This window comes from Macrobrachium nipponense, chromosome 30, assembly GCF_015104395.2.
Source record: "Macrobrachium nipponense isolate FS-2020 chromosome 30, ASM1510439v2, whole genome shotgun sequence".
Taxonomy (NCBI): Eukaryota; Metazoa; Arthropoda; class Malacostraca; order Decapoda; family Palaemonidae; genus Macrobrachium; species Macrobrachium nipponense.
This window is the reverse complement of record NC_087218.1, coordinates 32,772,279-32,789,388: the sequence shown is the minus strand read 5'-3', so window position 1 is coordinate 32,789,388 and position 17,110 is coordinate 32,772,279. Positions and strand designations below refer to the sequence as shown.

The 17,110-nt window shown below is 33.6% G+C and overlaps 1 protein-coding gene across 2 annotated transcripts in view; it reads left to right on the top strand.

The window, feature by feature from the left end:
* LOC135202410 (pinin-like) overlaps positions 1–17,110 on the top strand; it is a 161,650-nt gene that overhangs the window by 143,223 nt on the left and 1,317 nt on the right. For both annotated transcript variants that reach the window (XM_064231804.1, XM_064231805.1), the window contains 2 exons: positions 14,197–14,406; positions 16,204–17,110. The exon at positions 16,204–17,110 is cut by the window's right edge and continues 1,317 nt beyond it. In XM_064231804.1, coding sequence (XP_064087874.1) covers positions 14,197–14,406; positions 16,204–17,110 — 1,117 coding nt within the window. The remainder of the gene's footprint in view (positions 1–14,196; positions 14,407–16,203) is intronic.

Here is a 17,110-nt window from a genome sequence, read left to right as displayed (position 1 = left end):
GTCTAAATATATACATATATTTTATTACTGATATTGAAAATTGTTATCCAGTATCCTTTGAACACTTGTGACTCTCTCTCTCTCTCTCTCTCTCTCTCTCTCTCTCTCTCTCTCTCTCTCTCTCTCTCTCTCTCTCTCTCTCTCTGTTAGGCCAAGATTTACCAGTAAGTTAATTGAATGTAACAAAATTTGTATTATCAGGCAGACCATAGCAAATGATTAGGCAAATGAAATTCCACATTTTTAATTAAAAGAGTTATTACAAATTAGGGCAAAGTAGGCATCATTAATGAGTCTAGGGCACTATAAGGTGGATTGTGATGCCCATAGATTTTTGAATTTCGGTTAGAGGTGAATTTCACTTTGCGTCGGGCCCAGGAACAGAACCCCTGCCCTTAACCAGGGGATACCTGTACTGACCTAGATATTTTGTCTTAACATGGATATTAACCCTCTTACGCCGATTGGACGTATTAAACGTCAACATAAAAAAGTTTTTTTTTAAATTCGCGGAAAAATACTTATAGGCCTACCAGCCGAAAACTTTTGAATCACGTGCCTTGGGGGATGCTGGGAGTTCACAGATCAAGGCGTTGTTTTGTTTACAATCGTTACGCAGGCGCGCAAGCGCGAATTTCTTTCTTTCGCACTAAAAAGTATCAGTGACACATCTCAGAAATTATTTCGTCACTGACATAATTTTTACACCATTTTAAATTAGCCATTTCATGGAGTATTATATATGAAAAAGTGCGCAATTTCATGTAGAATACAACAAAAAAAATACTCATGATTGAAGCTTTTATCAGTTTTGAAATATTTTCAAATAAATAACGATATGCCAAAATTTCAACCTTCAGTCAACTTTGACTCTACCGAAATGGTCGAATCAAACGCAATTGTAAGCTAAAACTCTTATATTCTAGTAATATTCAATCATTTACCTTCATTTTGCAACAAATTGGACGTCTAGCACAATATTTCGATTTTGGTGAATTTATGAAAAAAACTTTTTCCTTACGTCCGCGCGGTAACTCTTCCGATAAATTTGTTCATGTGATTGTCGTAATATTTGCACCATTTTAAATTTGCTGATACATAAAGTTTTATATATGGAAATGTGCGAAATTTCATGCACAATACAACTAAAAACAACCCATGGTTGTAGCTTTTATCAGGTTTGAAATATTTTCATATAAATAACGACAAGTGCCAAAATTTCAACCTTCAGTCAACTTTGACTACCGAAATGGTCGAAAAACGCAATTGTAAGCTAAAACTCTTATATTCTAGTAATATTCAATCATTTGCCTTCATTTTGCAACAAATTGGAAGTCTCCAGAACAATATTTCGATTTATGGTGAATTTATGAAAAAAAAAAAAAAAAAATTTCTTACATCCGTGCGGTAACTCTTCCCAAAACAATCAGAAATTTTTTTGTCCGATTGTCGTAATGTTTACACCATTTTAAATTAGCCGTTACATAAAGTTTTATATATGAAAATGTGTGCAATTTCATGTAAAATACAATAATAAAAAATTGAAGGTTGTAGCTTTTGTCATTTTCAAAATATTTGCATATAAATCACGACAAATAGAAAAAAACACGGTCAACTTTGACTCTACCGAAATAGTCAAAAAACGCAATTTTAAGCTAAAACTCTTACAGTCTAGTAATATTCAGTCATTTATCTTCATTTTGAAACAAATTTAAAGTTTCTAGCACAATATTTAGATTTATGGTGAATTTAAAAAAAAAAAAAAAAAAAAAAAAAATTTCCTTTCCTCTGCCCGGATTCTCTGCCACAAATGAGTACGTCGCATTATCGTTATATTTGCTCCGTTTCATATTAGGCATTTCATAGAGTTTTATATATAACAATGTGTGCAATTTCATGTAGAATACAACAAAAAAATAATTGAAGGTTGAGTACGTCGCATTATCGTTATATTTGCTCGTTTCATATAGGCATTTATAGAGTTTTGTTTATATATAATGTGTGCAATTTCATGTAGAATACAACAAAAAATAATTGAAGGTTGTAGCTTTTCTCATTTTCAAAATATTTGCATATAAAAAATATATAAAAAAAATTTGACATTAGGTCAATTTTAATTCATCCGAAATGGTCGGAAACTGCAATTGTAAGCTAAAACTCTTACAGTATAGTAATATTCAATCATTTATCTTTATTTTGAAACAAATTGGAAGTCTCTAGAACAATATTTAGATTTATGGTGAATTTTTGGAAAAAACATTTTTTTTTACGTCCGCGCGTTATGAATTCATGCATCATATGGTGATAATATTTTTTCTGTGTTGCTTTGATCGTTTTACAATGTGTTATATACCAAAATGATCGCAATTTACCAAAATGATCGCAATTTAGTGTGCAATACAACGGAAAAAAATTAACTCGTTAGCTTTAACCGTTTTGCTCACAGCGTGAATTGAATACAATTATATATGAAATTTTGTTTTTGCACTATCATATATCGCATTATTTATATATGATAATTATATTTTTTTCATTTCTGATCTGATGGTTCCATACTAAACTTCAGGCAATGACAAAAAAAGGAGCCAAAAATGAACTCTTAATCTTGAAAACTAAGCGTGCTGTGATTTTTTGAAAAAAATATTTTTTCCGTTTTGGTGCTCACTCCGAGACCGCCTCGGCATACGGGAGACAATTTTTATTATACCCCTTCGGCGTAAGAGGGTTAAGGAGACCATCCACTCTTTCCAAATTGATACAGTGTTTTCCCCCGTATTTGCGGGGGATGGGTACCAAACATCCCCATGAATAGTGCGAACTCGCGAATAGTTAATTCCCCTCTAAAAATGCATACATCTGCCTATTTTGAAAGTTCAAATACCAAATGTATACTTGAAGTATCATCATCCTACATCAAATATACCATTGAATTGGTATTAATAATATCATTTCAAAGTCATCTGAAACATTTTACCATTAGAAATATATATAAATAGTCAGTAACACACAGAGAGAGAGAGAGAGAGAGAGAGAGAGAGAGAGAGAGAGAGAGAGAGAGAGAGAGAATAACTCCTTACAATATCAAAAGATTGAAATGAACTTCTGTAGGCAACACTTCTTCCCCTCCCATAAATACATACTATATCTTTTCCAGAGAAAAGAGAGAGAGAGAATTGAACAATCTGTTTGTCTGTCTTTCAGTTCTTTTGCTGAGAGAGAGAGAGAGAAAGAGTTAAAAGAAGGAAGAAATAGAAACACCAAATGTATACCTTATGTAACATCCTACATCAAATTTACTTTAAATTATTATCATATTACTTTATTAATCTTAGAAATTGTATTAATATAATTTCAAAGTAATCTTGAATATTAATACCCTTAAAGGTATATACGTACAGACACGCACTTTTAACACTTGCAGCCACGAGAGAGTTACCACTATGACATACGTACCTTTTGGAGAGAGAGAGAGAAAGTGAGTTGTCCTTACAGTTTTTAAGAGAGTGAAATGGAAAGATTATTGTATTTAAAATACTTACATATGAATTTTGTAATTACTAGTTATAGTATTAATATTATACATATTATAGTATTATTATTGGAAAATATTAATAACAAACTTATTACATACCGTATATTTCGGCGTATAAGTCGACCCTTTAGCCCCAAAAAATCATGCCAAAATTAGGGGTCGACTTATCTAACGGTAACAAAAAGTGAATCTTTATTATTTTGGCATATCGGTTCAGGAACCCAGGCTTTACAGTTGGCTAATACAATGACAGCCTTATTGAGGTAACTATGTTCTGTAAATACAAGTATTAAAAACATTTCACACTGTAATACCGACAATAAAAATTACATTAGAACATCCATTACCTTAAATTAAATGAAAAAAATTCGAAGTAACTTGAAGAAACCCCAATCGCAACAGCAAGTGTAAACATTGTGTAGCTATTTGTAGTATAGTAATTGAGAAGGATGTATTCACTCTGACAGTTTTGTATTTACCGGGGTATTGTTCAAAAACAAAAACTTTATGGTATGAAATCTTTATTTATCACTTTAAATAAAAGAAAAAAAATTTGTATTTAATAGTAAATACGTATTTAAAATCCTTCAAAATGACTTGAGTCATCGTCACTTGAATTAAACAATTCATCAAACAAATTATCATTCACGGTTTCATCATAAGGATTCCAGTTTGAATCTGGTGAATCAACTGCAGGTTCGTTTTCCCTCAAATGAGCCTGTTTATGCCATAGAAGAGCCAATGGTCAAGGAATATTCCAACATAATAATAGAATACTGGCACATCGTTTTAACAACCCAATCAAAACATTAACTTGAGTGGCAATTTGTTATGCAGCGTTAGTTAGCGCTTTGTTTGTTTACATTACACTCGAGTAACGTATCTTTCGTTTCGTCATTTCTAATCATATTTGCCGGTATTCATCTTTATATATTACACAGATTTGTTAATATTACTGAGTATATTACCTGTATTTCTTAAAGTAAGTAGAGTAAACATAAATACCGTAATAACATTCAGGTTATTTTATAGATACGTTTTTACCCTGCTGCTTATTTGAGCGTACGGTTGGCCTCACTTTTATAGGTCGAACTAATATACCCGATATTAGTTAAAATCATAAAAATTTACTCAGAATTGGGAGGTCGACTTATCTTCCGGTCGACTTGTACGCCGAAATATACGGTACATATACCATGAAAATGATCTCATCTCAGTAAGAGAGAGAGAGAGAGAGAGAGAGAGAGAGAAATTACATAAAAACCATTAAAATCCTTGCCCATTATATGACAATATTCCTCTCCCCTGTCACATTACTTGACATATTTGACAGCTTCCGAGTTCCGAGCATCTCTGGAGTTGAGAGAAGGTATGAAAATTGATACAGAGAAAGACGAAAGGAAGAATAATTTTCATTTGAAATTACAATTATATTATTATTATTATTATTATTACATCTACCATAAAAATTCTCTCATCTCAGTAAGAGAGAAGACTTATCCTTATGTAAGTGAAAAGGAAAGGTTATTTTTATCTCTTTAAAATACTACCACATGCAAGAGAGAGAGAAAGAGAGAGTGAGTTCTCAGAAAATACTTCTAATGCTTCCAGCAAAACAGGGGGAGAGAGTTACCACTATGAAATACATATCTTGTGCGGCAAAAGAGAGAGAGAGAGAGTTATCCTTATTTACAAGAGTGAAGTGGATAGATTATTGTATTTCTTTAAAATACTATCACATAATATGAATTTTGTAATTACAGTTATATTAATATTATTATTATTATATTTGAAAGTATTAATAAACATATAGTACATGTACTATAATACAGATTTTAGCGTCTTGGTAAGAGAGAGAGAGAGAGAGAGAGAGAGAGATATTAAGTGAACACTTAGTGGCAACAACACAACAATTCCTCCCCCTCCGGTCACATTACTTGATTTATTTGACAGTTTAAGTACCTGAAGTTAAGAGAGAGAAGACTGGGATTTCCTTCATTCTTAAATAATTTTTTAAGTTTATAAGCTAAAATCTTACTAATCCACTATAGTATTTTCTTTAATGAATTTATATTATTGCTGTTTACATTAATATTTGAAAATAGTAAATCATTTATCTATCATACACAAAAACATACATCTCTGTAAGAGAGAGAGAGAGTATTATTATTTTTGTGATATTTAATCTTAATAAACTTACTAATACAGTATTAATCAATATTAATATTTGAAAATTAGTAAATCATTTTTGTATCATAAAAATGTATTTAGTCATAAAAATACACTAATTAGTGATTATTTTCGTCGGAAAAGCCCGCAAATAAGGTAGATATGATCCAGAGAGAAATGTGCGAATACGTGGGGCCCACTGTATTCTTAAGTCTCCAAATTAACCCCTAGGCTGGAGTTTGGATATGGTGCTTAAGTATTTATGCATGCCCCCATTTGAGCCCTTGGGCGCAACCTCCCTTAATGATTTGACTGTGAAGAATGGTTTTGTAGCCTTTGCTTTACTACCCAAGGAGCTGTCCTTTCCTTTCTACATCTTTTGAGGGCCAAGCATGATTTTAAGTCTTGTTCTCTGCCTTGCTCTTTCATGATCCTGTCAGTCCTTGTTGATACCAGATTGGGAAGAAACTTCTGTATGTACAACCTCTTAAATCCAGGACCCTTAGGACCAGGCCACTGCTTGACTACAGAAAATCCTGGAATGTGGAGTACACCCCAGAAAAAATGAAGCCTTATGTAAACATGGTCTTGCAAGCTAATTCCACACACAAGTAGCCTAGTTGTCAACTTAGCCCACTATGTACTTGGCTAAGCTCTAACACCAATTTTTATCATTTTATAACTCATATTTTCACATTATGATATTATAACTGCATTCAGTACCATTTTCTTTAAAATAGTGTACTTTATTTAACATATATCCAACACTGCCAAGTTAACTAACCATAAGTCATTTACTTAACTTTTCTCAGGATCTGCAGAATATTATCGTTGACTTTCATCTCCTGAATATACACTCTTCGTAATTATCGCTATTACAAGCAGTCCCCAGTTATCAGGTGGGGTTCTGTTCTGACAGCTTGATGATAAGCCAAAATCACAGATAACCAAAAATCAGCGATTTTCTGCTCCAAAAACCGATTAATGGCGCCTCTGTTAGGTATGGACACCAATACTCTATTATCAGCACCAATAACCAGAAAGTGGCACATAATGTGGCCAATAACGTGGGACTGCCTGTATTGTCTTCATTTATTTTGGTTGTAGATGGTAATGAAATGATAAAAAATAAAAAATGAATTTGGTAATCACTCAGGCATTCGCCATCAAAAAGCAGACAAAGCAAACCAAACATTTGCTAGGGGGGATAGAAACATTTTCTAGCATAGATAAAGGTTCATGCTTGTGCTTTGTATCTCCATTATCATCTGATCTCTTGGGTGGCATGTAAAAGAAATGAGGTCTTTCAAGCACTTACGAGTAAGGAATTCATGCATTGCTAAATGCCTCATTCTTTTGATTAAAAGTTTTGACCTGGTAGAGCTTTCTCAATAGGAATCATAATATCAAAATCATATTTGACTTCACTCGTTTTTATTACTAATTGACTTCACATGTTTTCATTACTAACAATTATTTTCATAAAAACAGAGATGTGGCATAATTTTCGCTGTCAGGAAATTGTGAACAATATATGGTGGCACCCTTGTACAAGGCCACTCAATGAAGTAATGGCGGGTGTTTCAAAATTGAACTGAACCATGGGAATTCCTGGACCAATGAGTGCTGGTTTTAAGTGGTTTGACCACTTTCTTTCTCTGGGGAAAGTTGTCAGTGCAGTGCAGTGGAGGCATAACTTCTTATTTGCCTTGCACTATCTGTAAGATGGGGAAATCCATTATGAATTGTACAGAGCTCTTTTGCCTCTCATTACAGCAGGGGAGCTCATATCTTGAACAATTAATGTAGCTGCACTGTAACCTTTTCAGTCTTTTACTATTGTTGCTTTGCTGGCCTAGGCACAAGGCCTTGTGCTCCACTTGCATTGGTGTGAGTGGTATCCCTAGCAAGGAACCTTCAGCATTGTACAGAGTCTGCCGATAACTGGGGAGTCCCTTTAGAGAAGTAAGATTCATTTTGAATATAGAAAATGTTATAAAATTTATTTTTTCCATTGAGTATCACCTCCTCCCCCCACCTCTCCACTCGTAGACAGAAAATTCTGAATGGAAAACTATAGATGCTCAAACTACCTGAAAGGAATAGATAAAAACAGATGGTGTAAAACTAAATGATCCTATTATTTTTTTAATTTTCACAGTCGTTGTCCTGCCTGATGCAGGTAATACAGCTATCATAATACAGTGGACCCCCCCCCCCCTCATGTTCATGGAGGATGGGTACCACACCCCCCTTGCAAATAGCTAAAATCTGCTAATACTTAAAACCCCTCTAAAAACACTTAGAACTTCCTATTTTAATAGTTAAGAAAAAAAAATAATAAAAAATAAACTAAAAATGCTTATGTATAGTACTATCAGTATTTCAATAGTTTATCACAAAAAGTGCATTTAGTCATGAAAATATGAAAATACAGTAATTGAGAATATTTCTCAGTGAAAAGTAGCACGAATAGGCAAATTTTCCGCAAATAATGGGTACAGGCGGTCCCCGGGTTACGACGGGGGTTCCGTTCTTAAGACGCGTCGTAACCCGAAAATCGTCGTAAGCCGGAACGACGTTCTTGAAAACATGTCCACAGGGAAAATTTCACTACTTATTTGCAATTTTTCTTAGGGCCGTATCTCTAAAATTATCACTAATTTACTTTTTTCATGTGCAACACTGTGTATTCACAAATTACTGTATATTTTCATTAAAATACAAAAGAGAGAGAGAGAGAGGAGAGAGAGAGAAATAACTCCTTATGGTTTCAATAGATTGAAATGAATGTCTGTATGCAACTTTTTTCCCCCTCCCTATAAATACATATATTTCTCCAGAGAAGGAGAGAGAGAGGACTGTGCAGTTATGTTTGTCTGTCTATCAATTCTTTTGCTGAGAGCGAGAGAGATAAAAGGAAGAAATAGAAACACCAAATGTATGACAAGTATCTTGGTGGAGAGAGAGAGAGAGAGAGAGAAGAGAGAGAGAGGAGAGAGAGAGAGAGAGAATGGGAGAGAGAGAGGAGAGAGAGAGAGAGAGTTGTCCTACAGTATTTAAAAGAGAGAAATGGAATGATTATTGTATTTAAAATACTCAGATATGAATTTTGTACTTATAGTATTATTATTGGAAAATATTAATGATAAACTTATTACATACACGTCCATGAAAATGATCTCAACTCAGTAAGAGAGAGAGAGAGAGAGAGAGAGAGAGATTACATAAAACCATTAAATTCGTTGACCATTGTATGGCATTGTTAAGCTCGAGTGTCACTCGAGTTGAGGTGGGAAATTGATACAGAAAAAGACAAAGGGAAGAATTTTCTTTTGAAATTAGTTATCGTATTATTACTACTTCTATTATTATTATTATTATTATTTTTGTTATTTGAAAATATAATAAACACGTGCATCTACCGTTAAAAATTCTCTCATCTCAGTAAGAAAAGAGGAATTATCCTTACAAGTGAAATGGAAAGGTCATTTTCATCTCTTTAAATACGACCATTATGAATTTTGTAATTAAAGTTTTATTGTTATTATTATTATTAAATAACTGAAATTATCAATAAACATTTCACATACTAGTACCATAAAAATTCTTTCATATCGGTAAAAGAGAGAGAGAGAAGAGAGAGAGAGAGAGAGTGTGTTTATCTCTCTCTGTTCTCTCAAAAAATACTTATAACGCTTCTTGTGTGGCAAAAGAGTAAGAGAGAGAGAGAGAGAGAGAGAGGTTACCTTGAATTAAACCGTGACATGGATAGATTTAGATTAGTACGTATTGTATTTCTTTAAAATACTATCACATATGAATTTGTAATTACAGTTATTATTATTAATTATTATTATTATTATTATTATTATTATTATTTGAAAGTATTAAAAACAAAATAGTACAAGTACATAAAAATCTCGAGTCTCAGTAAATGAGAGAGAGAGAGAGAGAGATAGAGGGGGGAAAATGTCAGGACCACGTGATTGCAACACTGCAGCTCTTCCCCCAAATTTTCCCCTCCTGGCTGTCACAGAACTTGATATATCTGACAGTTTTAGTACCTGAATCTTGAGAAAAGGTTACTGGAAGTTACTTGAAGAAGACTGGGATTTCCTTCATTCTTCCATAATTTTTTTAAATATAAGCTAAAATCTTACTAAATTCACTATGGTATTTTCTTTAATGAATTGATATTATTGCTGTATAAATTAATATTAATATTTGAAAATAGTAAATCATTTATTTATCATACTAAAAAACATACATCTTTGTAGTAGAGAGAGAGAGAGAGAGAGAGAGAGAGATCAGAGAGAGGAGAGAGAGAGAGAGAATTATAGTGATTATTTTCATTGGAAAATACAAAGAGAGAGAGAGATGAGAGAGTGAGAGATGAACTTCTAACTAAAGGATTCTTATCTTATCATAGTATGTGTTTTTTTAAAAGCTTCGTAAACTCGGAGCGTTGGAAGCGTCAGCGTTGTAACCTCAGGAACAAGCGTCATAACCCAGGGCGGATTTTTCAATGAATATTTAAGAAAAAGCGTCGTAACCTCGGAACGTCGTAAGCCGGACCCGTCGTAACCCGGGGACCGCCTGTATATATAATCCTTTAAAAAATCTGCAAATAGATGGGTCCGTGAATGGTGAGTCCATGAATTGCGTAGACCAATTGTAGAGAGGTATTTAAAAAATAAATTTTATAAAAATTTATATTATATATATTTTTAATAATCATTTGTGTATATCTATTAGGGCTGTTGCCTTGTATAATAAGGCGCCCTATGAGGTAATGTTAGACTTGCGATAATCTTACGCTAAGTCGGTTGGTATTGCACTTCCATATTCATTGGAGTGTCTTGGGGTTTGTAGATCACTTACGAAGTCGGTATTATCTTCTTGGATTATGACGACGATGTGTTAAACTCATGATGATTTCTTTCTGATGTGAGGTTCTTAGTAGAAAACACAAAGTATAAAAATACTTATATTCTCTGATATTACATAGTGAAGATCAAGTAGGATTGTACAGGTCTTCCAATGACGATAGCTTGATCGCTTCTGCCAATGATGATGGCTAATTCTATTCTCTCTACATGATAAAGCTTAGGTAAAGAGATACAGGTCTGCCAATGATGATGGCTAACTCTATTCTGACTACCATCTCGGTTACAAGTCATAAAGGACCAGACAGTAGCTCGAACATATGAGCATACATACAAAATGAGACACACTACAGATCACGTAGGCCGTTTGAATTATAGGTCGCGGTAGTTGTCTCAAGCAGGGAGCTTGGACTAATGTTTCAAAACAAATGAATGACTACAGGTGACGGCATGTTATCTTCACCTACTTTTATTGTATACGTCATCTTTAGCGTCTCTAGTCTGATCACATTCCTGCAAGCAATCTGGTTGACCTCTTTAGTTTTAGTCTTTTATATATATGGACTAACATTCCATATTTTTATTATGTAAACACTTACATATCTAATTTGGAAGATTTAAATGCAGTCTGCTAAAGGAAATGTCAAATACATTGATTGAATTGTTCACATTATAATTACGGGGTCATGGAAGTTTTTGTAGCTTTAAATTAGGATACTTCACTTCTCAAGATGCCCTTGTGAAATATCAATATTTGCAAGACAATAGTAGATAATGAAGGTTTTCATGGTCTGAATGCCAAGTATGGAACAAGTATAATTTATTCTATTTTTTTGTTCCTATCAATTGTTTAAGGAAATATTTACAAGGTTTCAATTGAGAAGTCTAACAAAATGTTGATAAATAATAATAATTAGTTTTTTTTTTTTTTTTTTTTTTTTTTTTTTTTTTTTGTTTTTTTTTTTTTTTTTTTTTTTTTTTTCTCTCTCCCCCCTTAATGGACAGATAGCTTCTCAGGAGTAGTAATAACAAGTTTGCGGTGGTGGACAGTTTGATCCTGTACAGAAGCAATATTAAGTGCCATCAATTTGGAAAGAATTGGGCAGGAAAGAGGTGCCAATTCTTCTATAGCCCATAAATTCACTAATGGCAACTTTTACACTGGCTAACATCACGAATCTGGCATCTCAGGACTTCAGCTTTGCTTCTGACTTGAAGAGAGAATGTACTGCTTCTCTATCTCACTTGACGTCTTTTGTAAATCTGCTCACAAATTTACCAACGGGTTGCTGTTGGTTTTTGTTCTTGTCTTTTACAATAGTATGTCTGTTGTAAATGTAATTTTGCAAAGAAAAGTGCAAAGAAATATTACAAAAAACATACAAATATAAAAAGTTACTGAAGCTTTGTTCTCAGTAAACTTACATAAATATTTTTCAACCAATATGCTAAGAATTTGTTACTGATTTTATTTCTTGTTTTGATATTGCGTGAGCTGCAGTTATAATTTTACAAAATAAAATAAAATAATTTATTAGAAAAAACATATAAGTTGGTAAAACACATGATTGTCTTGTAAAAGAGGCCTCACAACAGGTTGTGAATTGTTAATTTTCAACTTGTCATGGAATCTAGGGGCAATATTCCAGAATTTTTTTTCCTTTCAACATGTGCATTTGCATGTCTTCCACTTTCCATTGATATATATATATATAGTATATATATATATATATATATATATAATATATATATATATATATATTATTATTTTTATATATATATATACACAGTGGTACCCTCGAACATACGAAAGGCTCAACTTACAAAAAACAAAAAACTCGAGATATGAAGGCAAATACGAAAAAATTTTACAGCTCTACATACGAAAAGTTTTCAAGATACGAAAGGTTGTTGCTGTAAAGTCCCGAGATTCGCCTGGACCATGAGAACAATTTTAAAACTCCCGCGCCGCCACCCATTGGTTCCTGAAGCTAGTCACCCCATAAGGTCCTGCTCTCCTATTGGTCAGCATCTACCCCTTGTGCTTTAAGTATTCTATTGGTAAAAGGATGCTGTAAATTGAAAAACTTATTCATGCAATACATTTAATAAAAAAAAAAAAAACATTAGGTAAAGATAGAATAAAAGAATAGAAATGAATGGTTATATACTGTTTGGTAGTTTCAGTAGTTGAAGAGAGATAATGAATATTTATGGCTTACTGTGTAAAGTGATTGCTTGGCGATCGTTCGATACTCGTAAGTGCTGGATGTAAACAGAAGTTTGGAAGCTTTTTTTTGTTTGTTTATTATAGTTAATGTTTACTTAATAATTATTTGAAATGAGTACATGCAATACATTTAATAAAAAAATTGTGAATTAGATATCATAAAATTATAAAATAAATCAGACTGCCAACAAATACGTATTTTTAGAATTCTTCTTCTGTTTTATTATTACGTTACGTATACGTATGTTTCATTATAGCTGTCAGTAACTCGGTATCTCCATTAGGTAAAGATAGAATAAAGAATAGAAATGAATGGTTATTATACTGTTTGGTAGTTTCATTAGTTGAAGAGCGATACTAATGAAAATTTATGGCTTACTGTGTGCTAGGAAAAATGATTGCTTGGCATTCATTCGGCACTCATAAGACAGTATAGAATCATAGACTAGGCTACAGTAGCAACCGCTAACATAGGCTAGGCTTATTGCTAAGGGACATATGCTAAAGTCCTAATATATGCAGTAAAAATTGGGTTGAACATTACGTGCAGTTGAATATTACTCAAGTATGTACAGTATTTTGCCTTTTTGGAGTCATATTTCTTCCGTCGGATCGGCGTCGTAACCCTAGAACATGTGTTGTAGGCCTGGAAATATAATTTACTGGGGTGTTTTTGGAGGGCTTGGAACGGATTAGCCATTTTAAATGTAAAATGTGGTCCAAGATACGAAAACTTCATGATACGAAGGGCGCCTCGGAACGGATTAATTTCGTATCTCGAGGTACTACTGTATATATATATATATAGATTAATATATTATATATATTATTATATATATATTATATTATATATAAATCTAATCTATATATATATATATCTATATATGTATTATGTTGGGGGTAAAATATATGTATTATATTAATTTTATATTAAATTAATGATAATATATTATATATGTATATCTCTGTGTATACTATATATATAGTATCTATATAATATATTATATTTGTATATATCTATAATATTATCAATTATATATATATATATAAGATATATATATCATATATTAAATTATAATATATATAAAGATATATATATATATATATAATCTATATATATAATATATATATATATATATTATATATATAGTGTGTGTGTGTGTGTGTGTGTGTGTGTGTATATATATATATATATATAATAGCCAACCTCAAAGTTTACCCGCCCTGAGGAGATGCATATTGATTTTTTTACCCGTCTACTAAGTGTTAAGATGAGTTTAGTAAATAGATTAACGTCTGTTGCTAAATTCAACTAAGTAAAATCCATAAGGGTGTTACAAGTTAATCAATTGTTTAACGACTGAATTTTCTCATAGGGGAACTAGAACAAGATCGACAGCGTCTCAAAGAAGATCTTGAGGATATTCTTGGATCTCGAGCGGACGATGACCAGGGCGAAGAGGGCAGGGATGCGGCAGAGGAGGGGGGGGAGGAGGAGGAGAAGTCATTCGTGAGCAGGGGGGTCCGGTCTGAGGTCATCAGGCAGGGGGAGGGGGGTGCCAATGATTCTGTTGATAACTGTGCAGGTGAGTAATCTTGTCCCTAATGTATTTCAGTATTCATTATTTTTGATGCTACATATACCAATAATTTGATGAGTCATGATAAAGTTATTATTTCTTCAAATATAATCTGTAGGTTATTGCTTGTCACAGCTCATTTTATTTTGTTTTCCCTTGGCCTGATTGTGAGTCAACTATGAACTATTTTAATTTCTGATATATGGTAACCTTATGTTGGAACATAAGGTTACCATGCAAATTAGTTCTGACTGTGTTTTGATATTTGTTTGATTGTCAGTGATCTGTATTTTTGTACATGTCTTAATTATGACATTTGCAGCGGAGACCAGTAGTCTGTCACCCTACTTTAAATAATTTCATCTCAGGTTTTAAAACACGGTAGTTGTCGGTTGCAAATAATCTCTCTCTCTCTCTCTCTCTCTCTCTCTCTCTCTCTCTCTCTTTTAATTGCCTATGGTCTTAACTTTTATTCCCATTTAAGCAAAGGCTTCTTTTAAGGTCTCTTACTAGTATCGCTGTGTGTTAGCCAATTATTATGCCAGTGTCATTTCAATGATAGTGCCAGTTTTATCATTACCAATCCATTTCCAGTTGAATTAAGTATCTACCACTGTATTGCTGTTTCCCTTTTAATGTTATAATGAATGTGTATGATGCAGTCCACTGGGTAACTTACTGCATTTTTTTTTTTTAATTTTCATCATCAGCATCTTACTCTTTGGCACCTGATACGTTAGATTTGATGATGTGAGGAGTTGCAATTCCAACTCCTTAGTGGCTGATGCATTGTCAGTATGGTGCTTTGTCATTCTAATGAGTAATGCTAGGCCATTCTGAGAGTATTCCTCCGTTGTTTACTTGATGTTAGTGGTCTACTTTTCTGTTGACTTTATGGGTGTTCATTTATTGTAATGTCTTGTGCTGTTGAACCATTCTATGAATATTAAGTAGATGTTCCAACCCATAGTGACTGTTCTGGTGATTCATTTCCTTAGCGTACATTCTAGCTGGTTTTCAAGCACCAAAGTATTCTACTTGTGGCCCACTGTTATTTTCATTATTGACTTTTGGTGTACCATAGTCGTCTTTGAGTGACTATCGTACTGGCCTTTCTCAAGTGTTTTGTTGACTTGTTTTACTAAAGTTCATCCATTGTACTAGCCAAGAAATTCACCTGGGGCCTCCATGATATTTCTTCACCAGCTTTTGTTACAGTTGCCATTTCAGTTACTGTAAATCCTTGCCTGAGATGTGCAATTGCTCCTCATGGGTGAAAGGAGTCTACCAAGACTACTTTCATATATTATTCTCTGACTTGCTGCTCCTCTTTTACAATTGATGACCTTGGAATTAGTAATCATTGCCCATCTTCTCTTAATAGTTTGGACTTGGGGCATGTGGAGACTGTCATCTGTATTCTGTTGTGATGTTTTATATTGCAGTGTCTTGATTTCACTAGTTCCTCGTGAAGCTATTTATATATATATATATATATATATATATATATATATATATATATATAATATATATATATATATATGATATATATATATATAATACACTTTTTTGGTTCATATTATCTTAGATCTTAGAAATTCCTGCCAGATGGAATATCCCAAATTTCTGAATCCACAGAGGCTTAGACATAAGTAGAATAAAAATTCTTTTTGTCAGTAATTGTGAAAATCAAAAAAATGAAATAACGTTTTTGTAAGTGTTGTTAGTTACAAGGTAATTGCTTTATACCTGATTCCTGTACTTCTATATTAGTCTTTCTCATACCAGTATTATTTGTTACAGATTTGTTAGATTACGAGGCTGAAGAGGGAGAGCTAGTGTATGATGAGGCAGACCTGTCAGGTAAGGATAACAATGACACTGAACGTGTAGTAGTCCAGGTGGATGGGCGGGGGGATGGGGGGAGGAAGGTGGAAATTGTGGGAAGTCAGTCTTTAGATAAAGTGGAGGGGTTGACAAAGGTGGTGGGTGGGAATGATAGTGAAAAGGAGAATCAGAGTAGGCTTAAAGAAAAGAGTAAGGATAGGGATAAAGACCGAAGTTCAGACAAAGACAGAAGGCATAGAGATAAAGGGAGGGAGAAAGATAGGGGAAAGGATAGAGACACAGGCAAAGAAACAGAACGAGATAGAACTAAAGATTATCTTAGTAGCAGAGAAAAGGATAAAAAGAAAGACAAGTCAAGGGACAGGAACAGAGATGCAGAGAAAGAAAAATCAAAGGCTGCTGCAGAAATGGAAGAACCACATTTACCAGACCTAGAGGCCACAATTGTGCACATCAAAATTGAGAAAGATGATGATGATTTTAATGCAAAAGAGCCTGAATCTGTATCAAAAGCTATTAAGGAAGAAAAGGCAGACAAATCAAATACAACCGTGGAAGAAGACAAGACAACCAGTGTTGTAGATTTGCAGCCAGATGGAGAACTCCCTCCATCTCCGACAATTGCAGATTTCCCATTGCCTTCAGATTCCCCATCTCCTCCAAGAGCACCAGCAACTGCCTCTTCTCCAGCTGTTGCAACTTCCACAGTCACTTCTAATCCTGCACCTGCATCCTCTCCTAAAGCAGCTTCTCCCCCACCTGTCCTTACATCTCCTCCCATACCAAAATCTCCTCCCCTACCACCTAAAGACTCATCAGAAACCACCTGTCCATCCCAAACTCTTGGTTCAGCTGTTTCTGG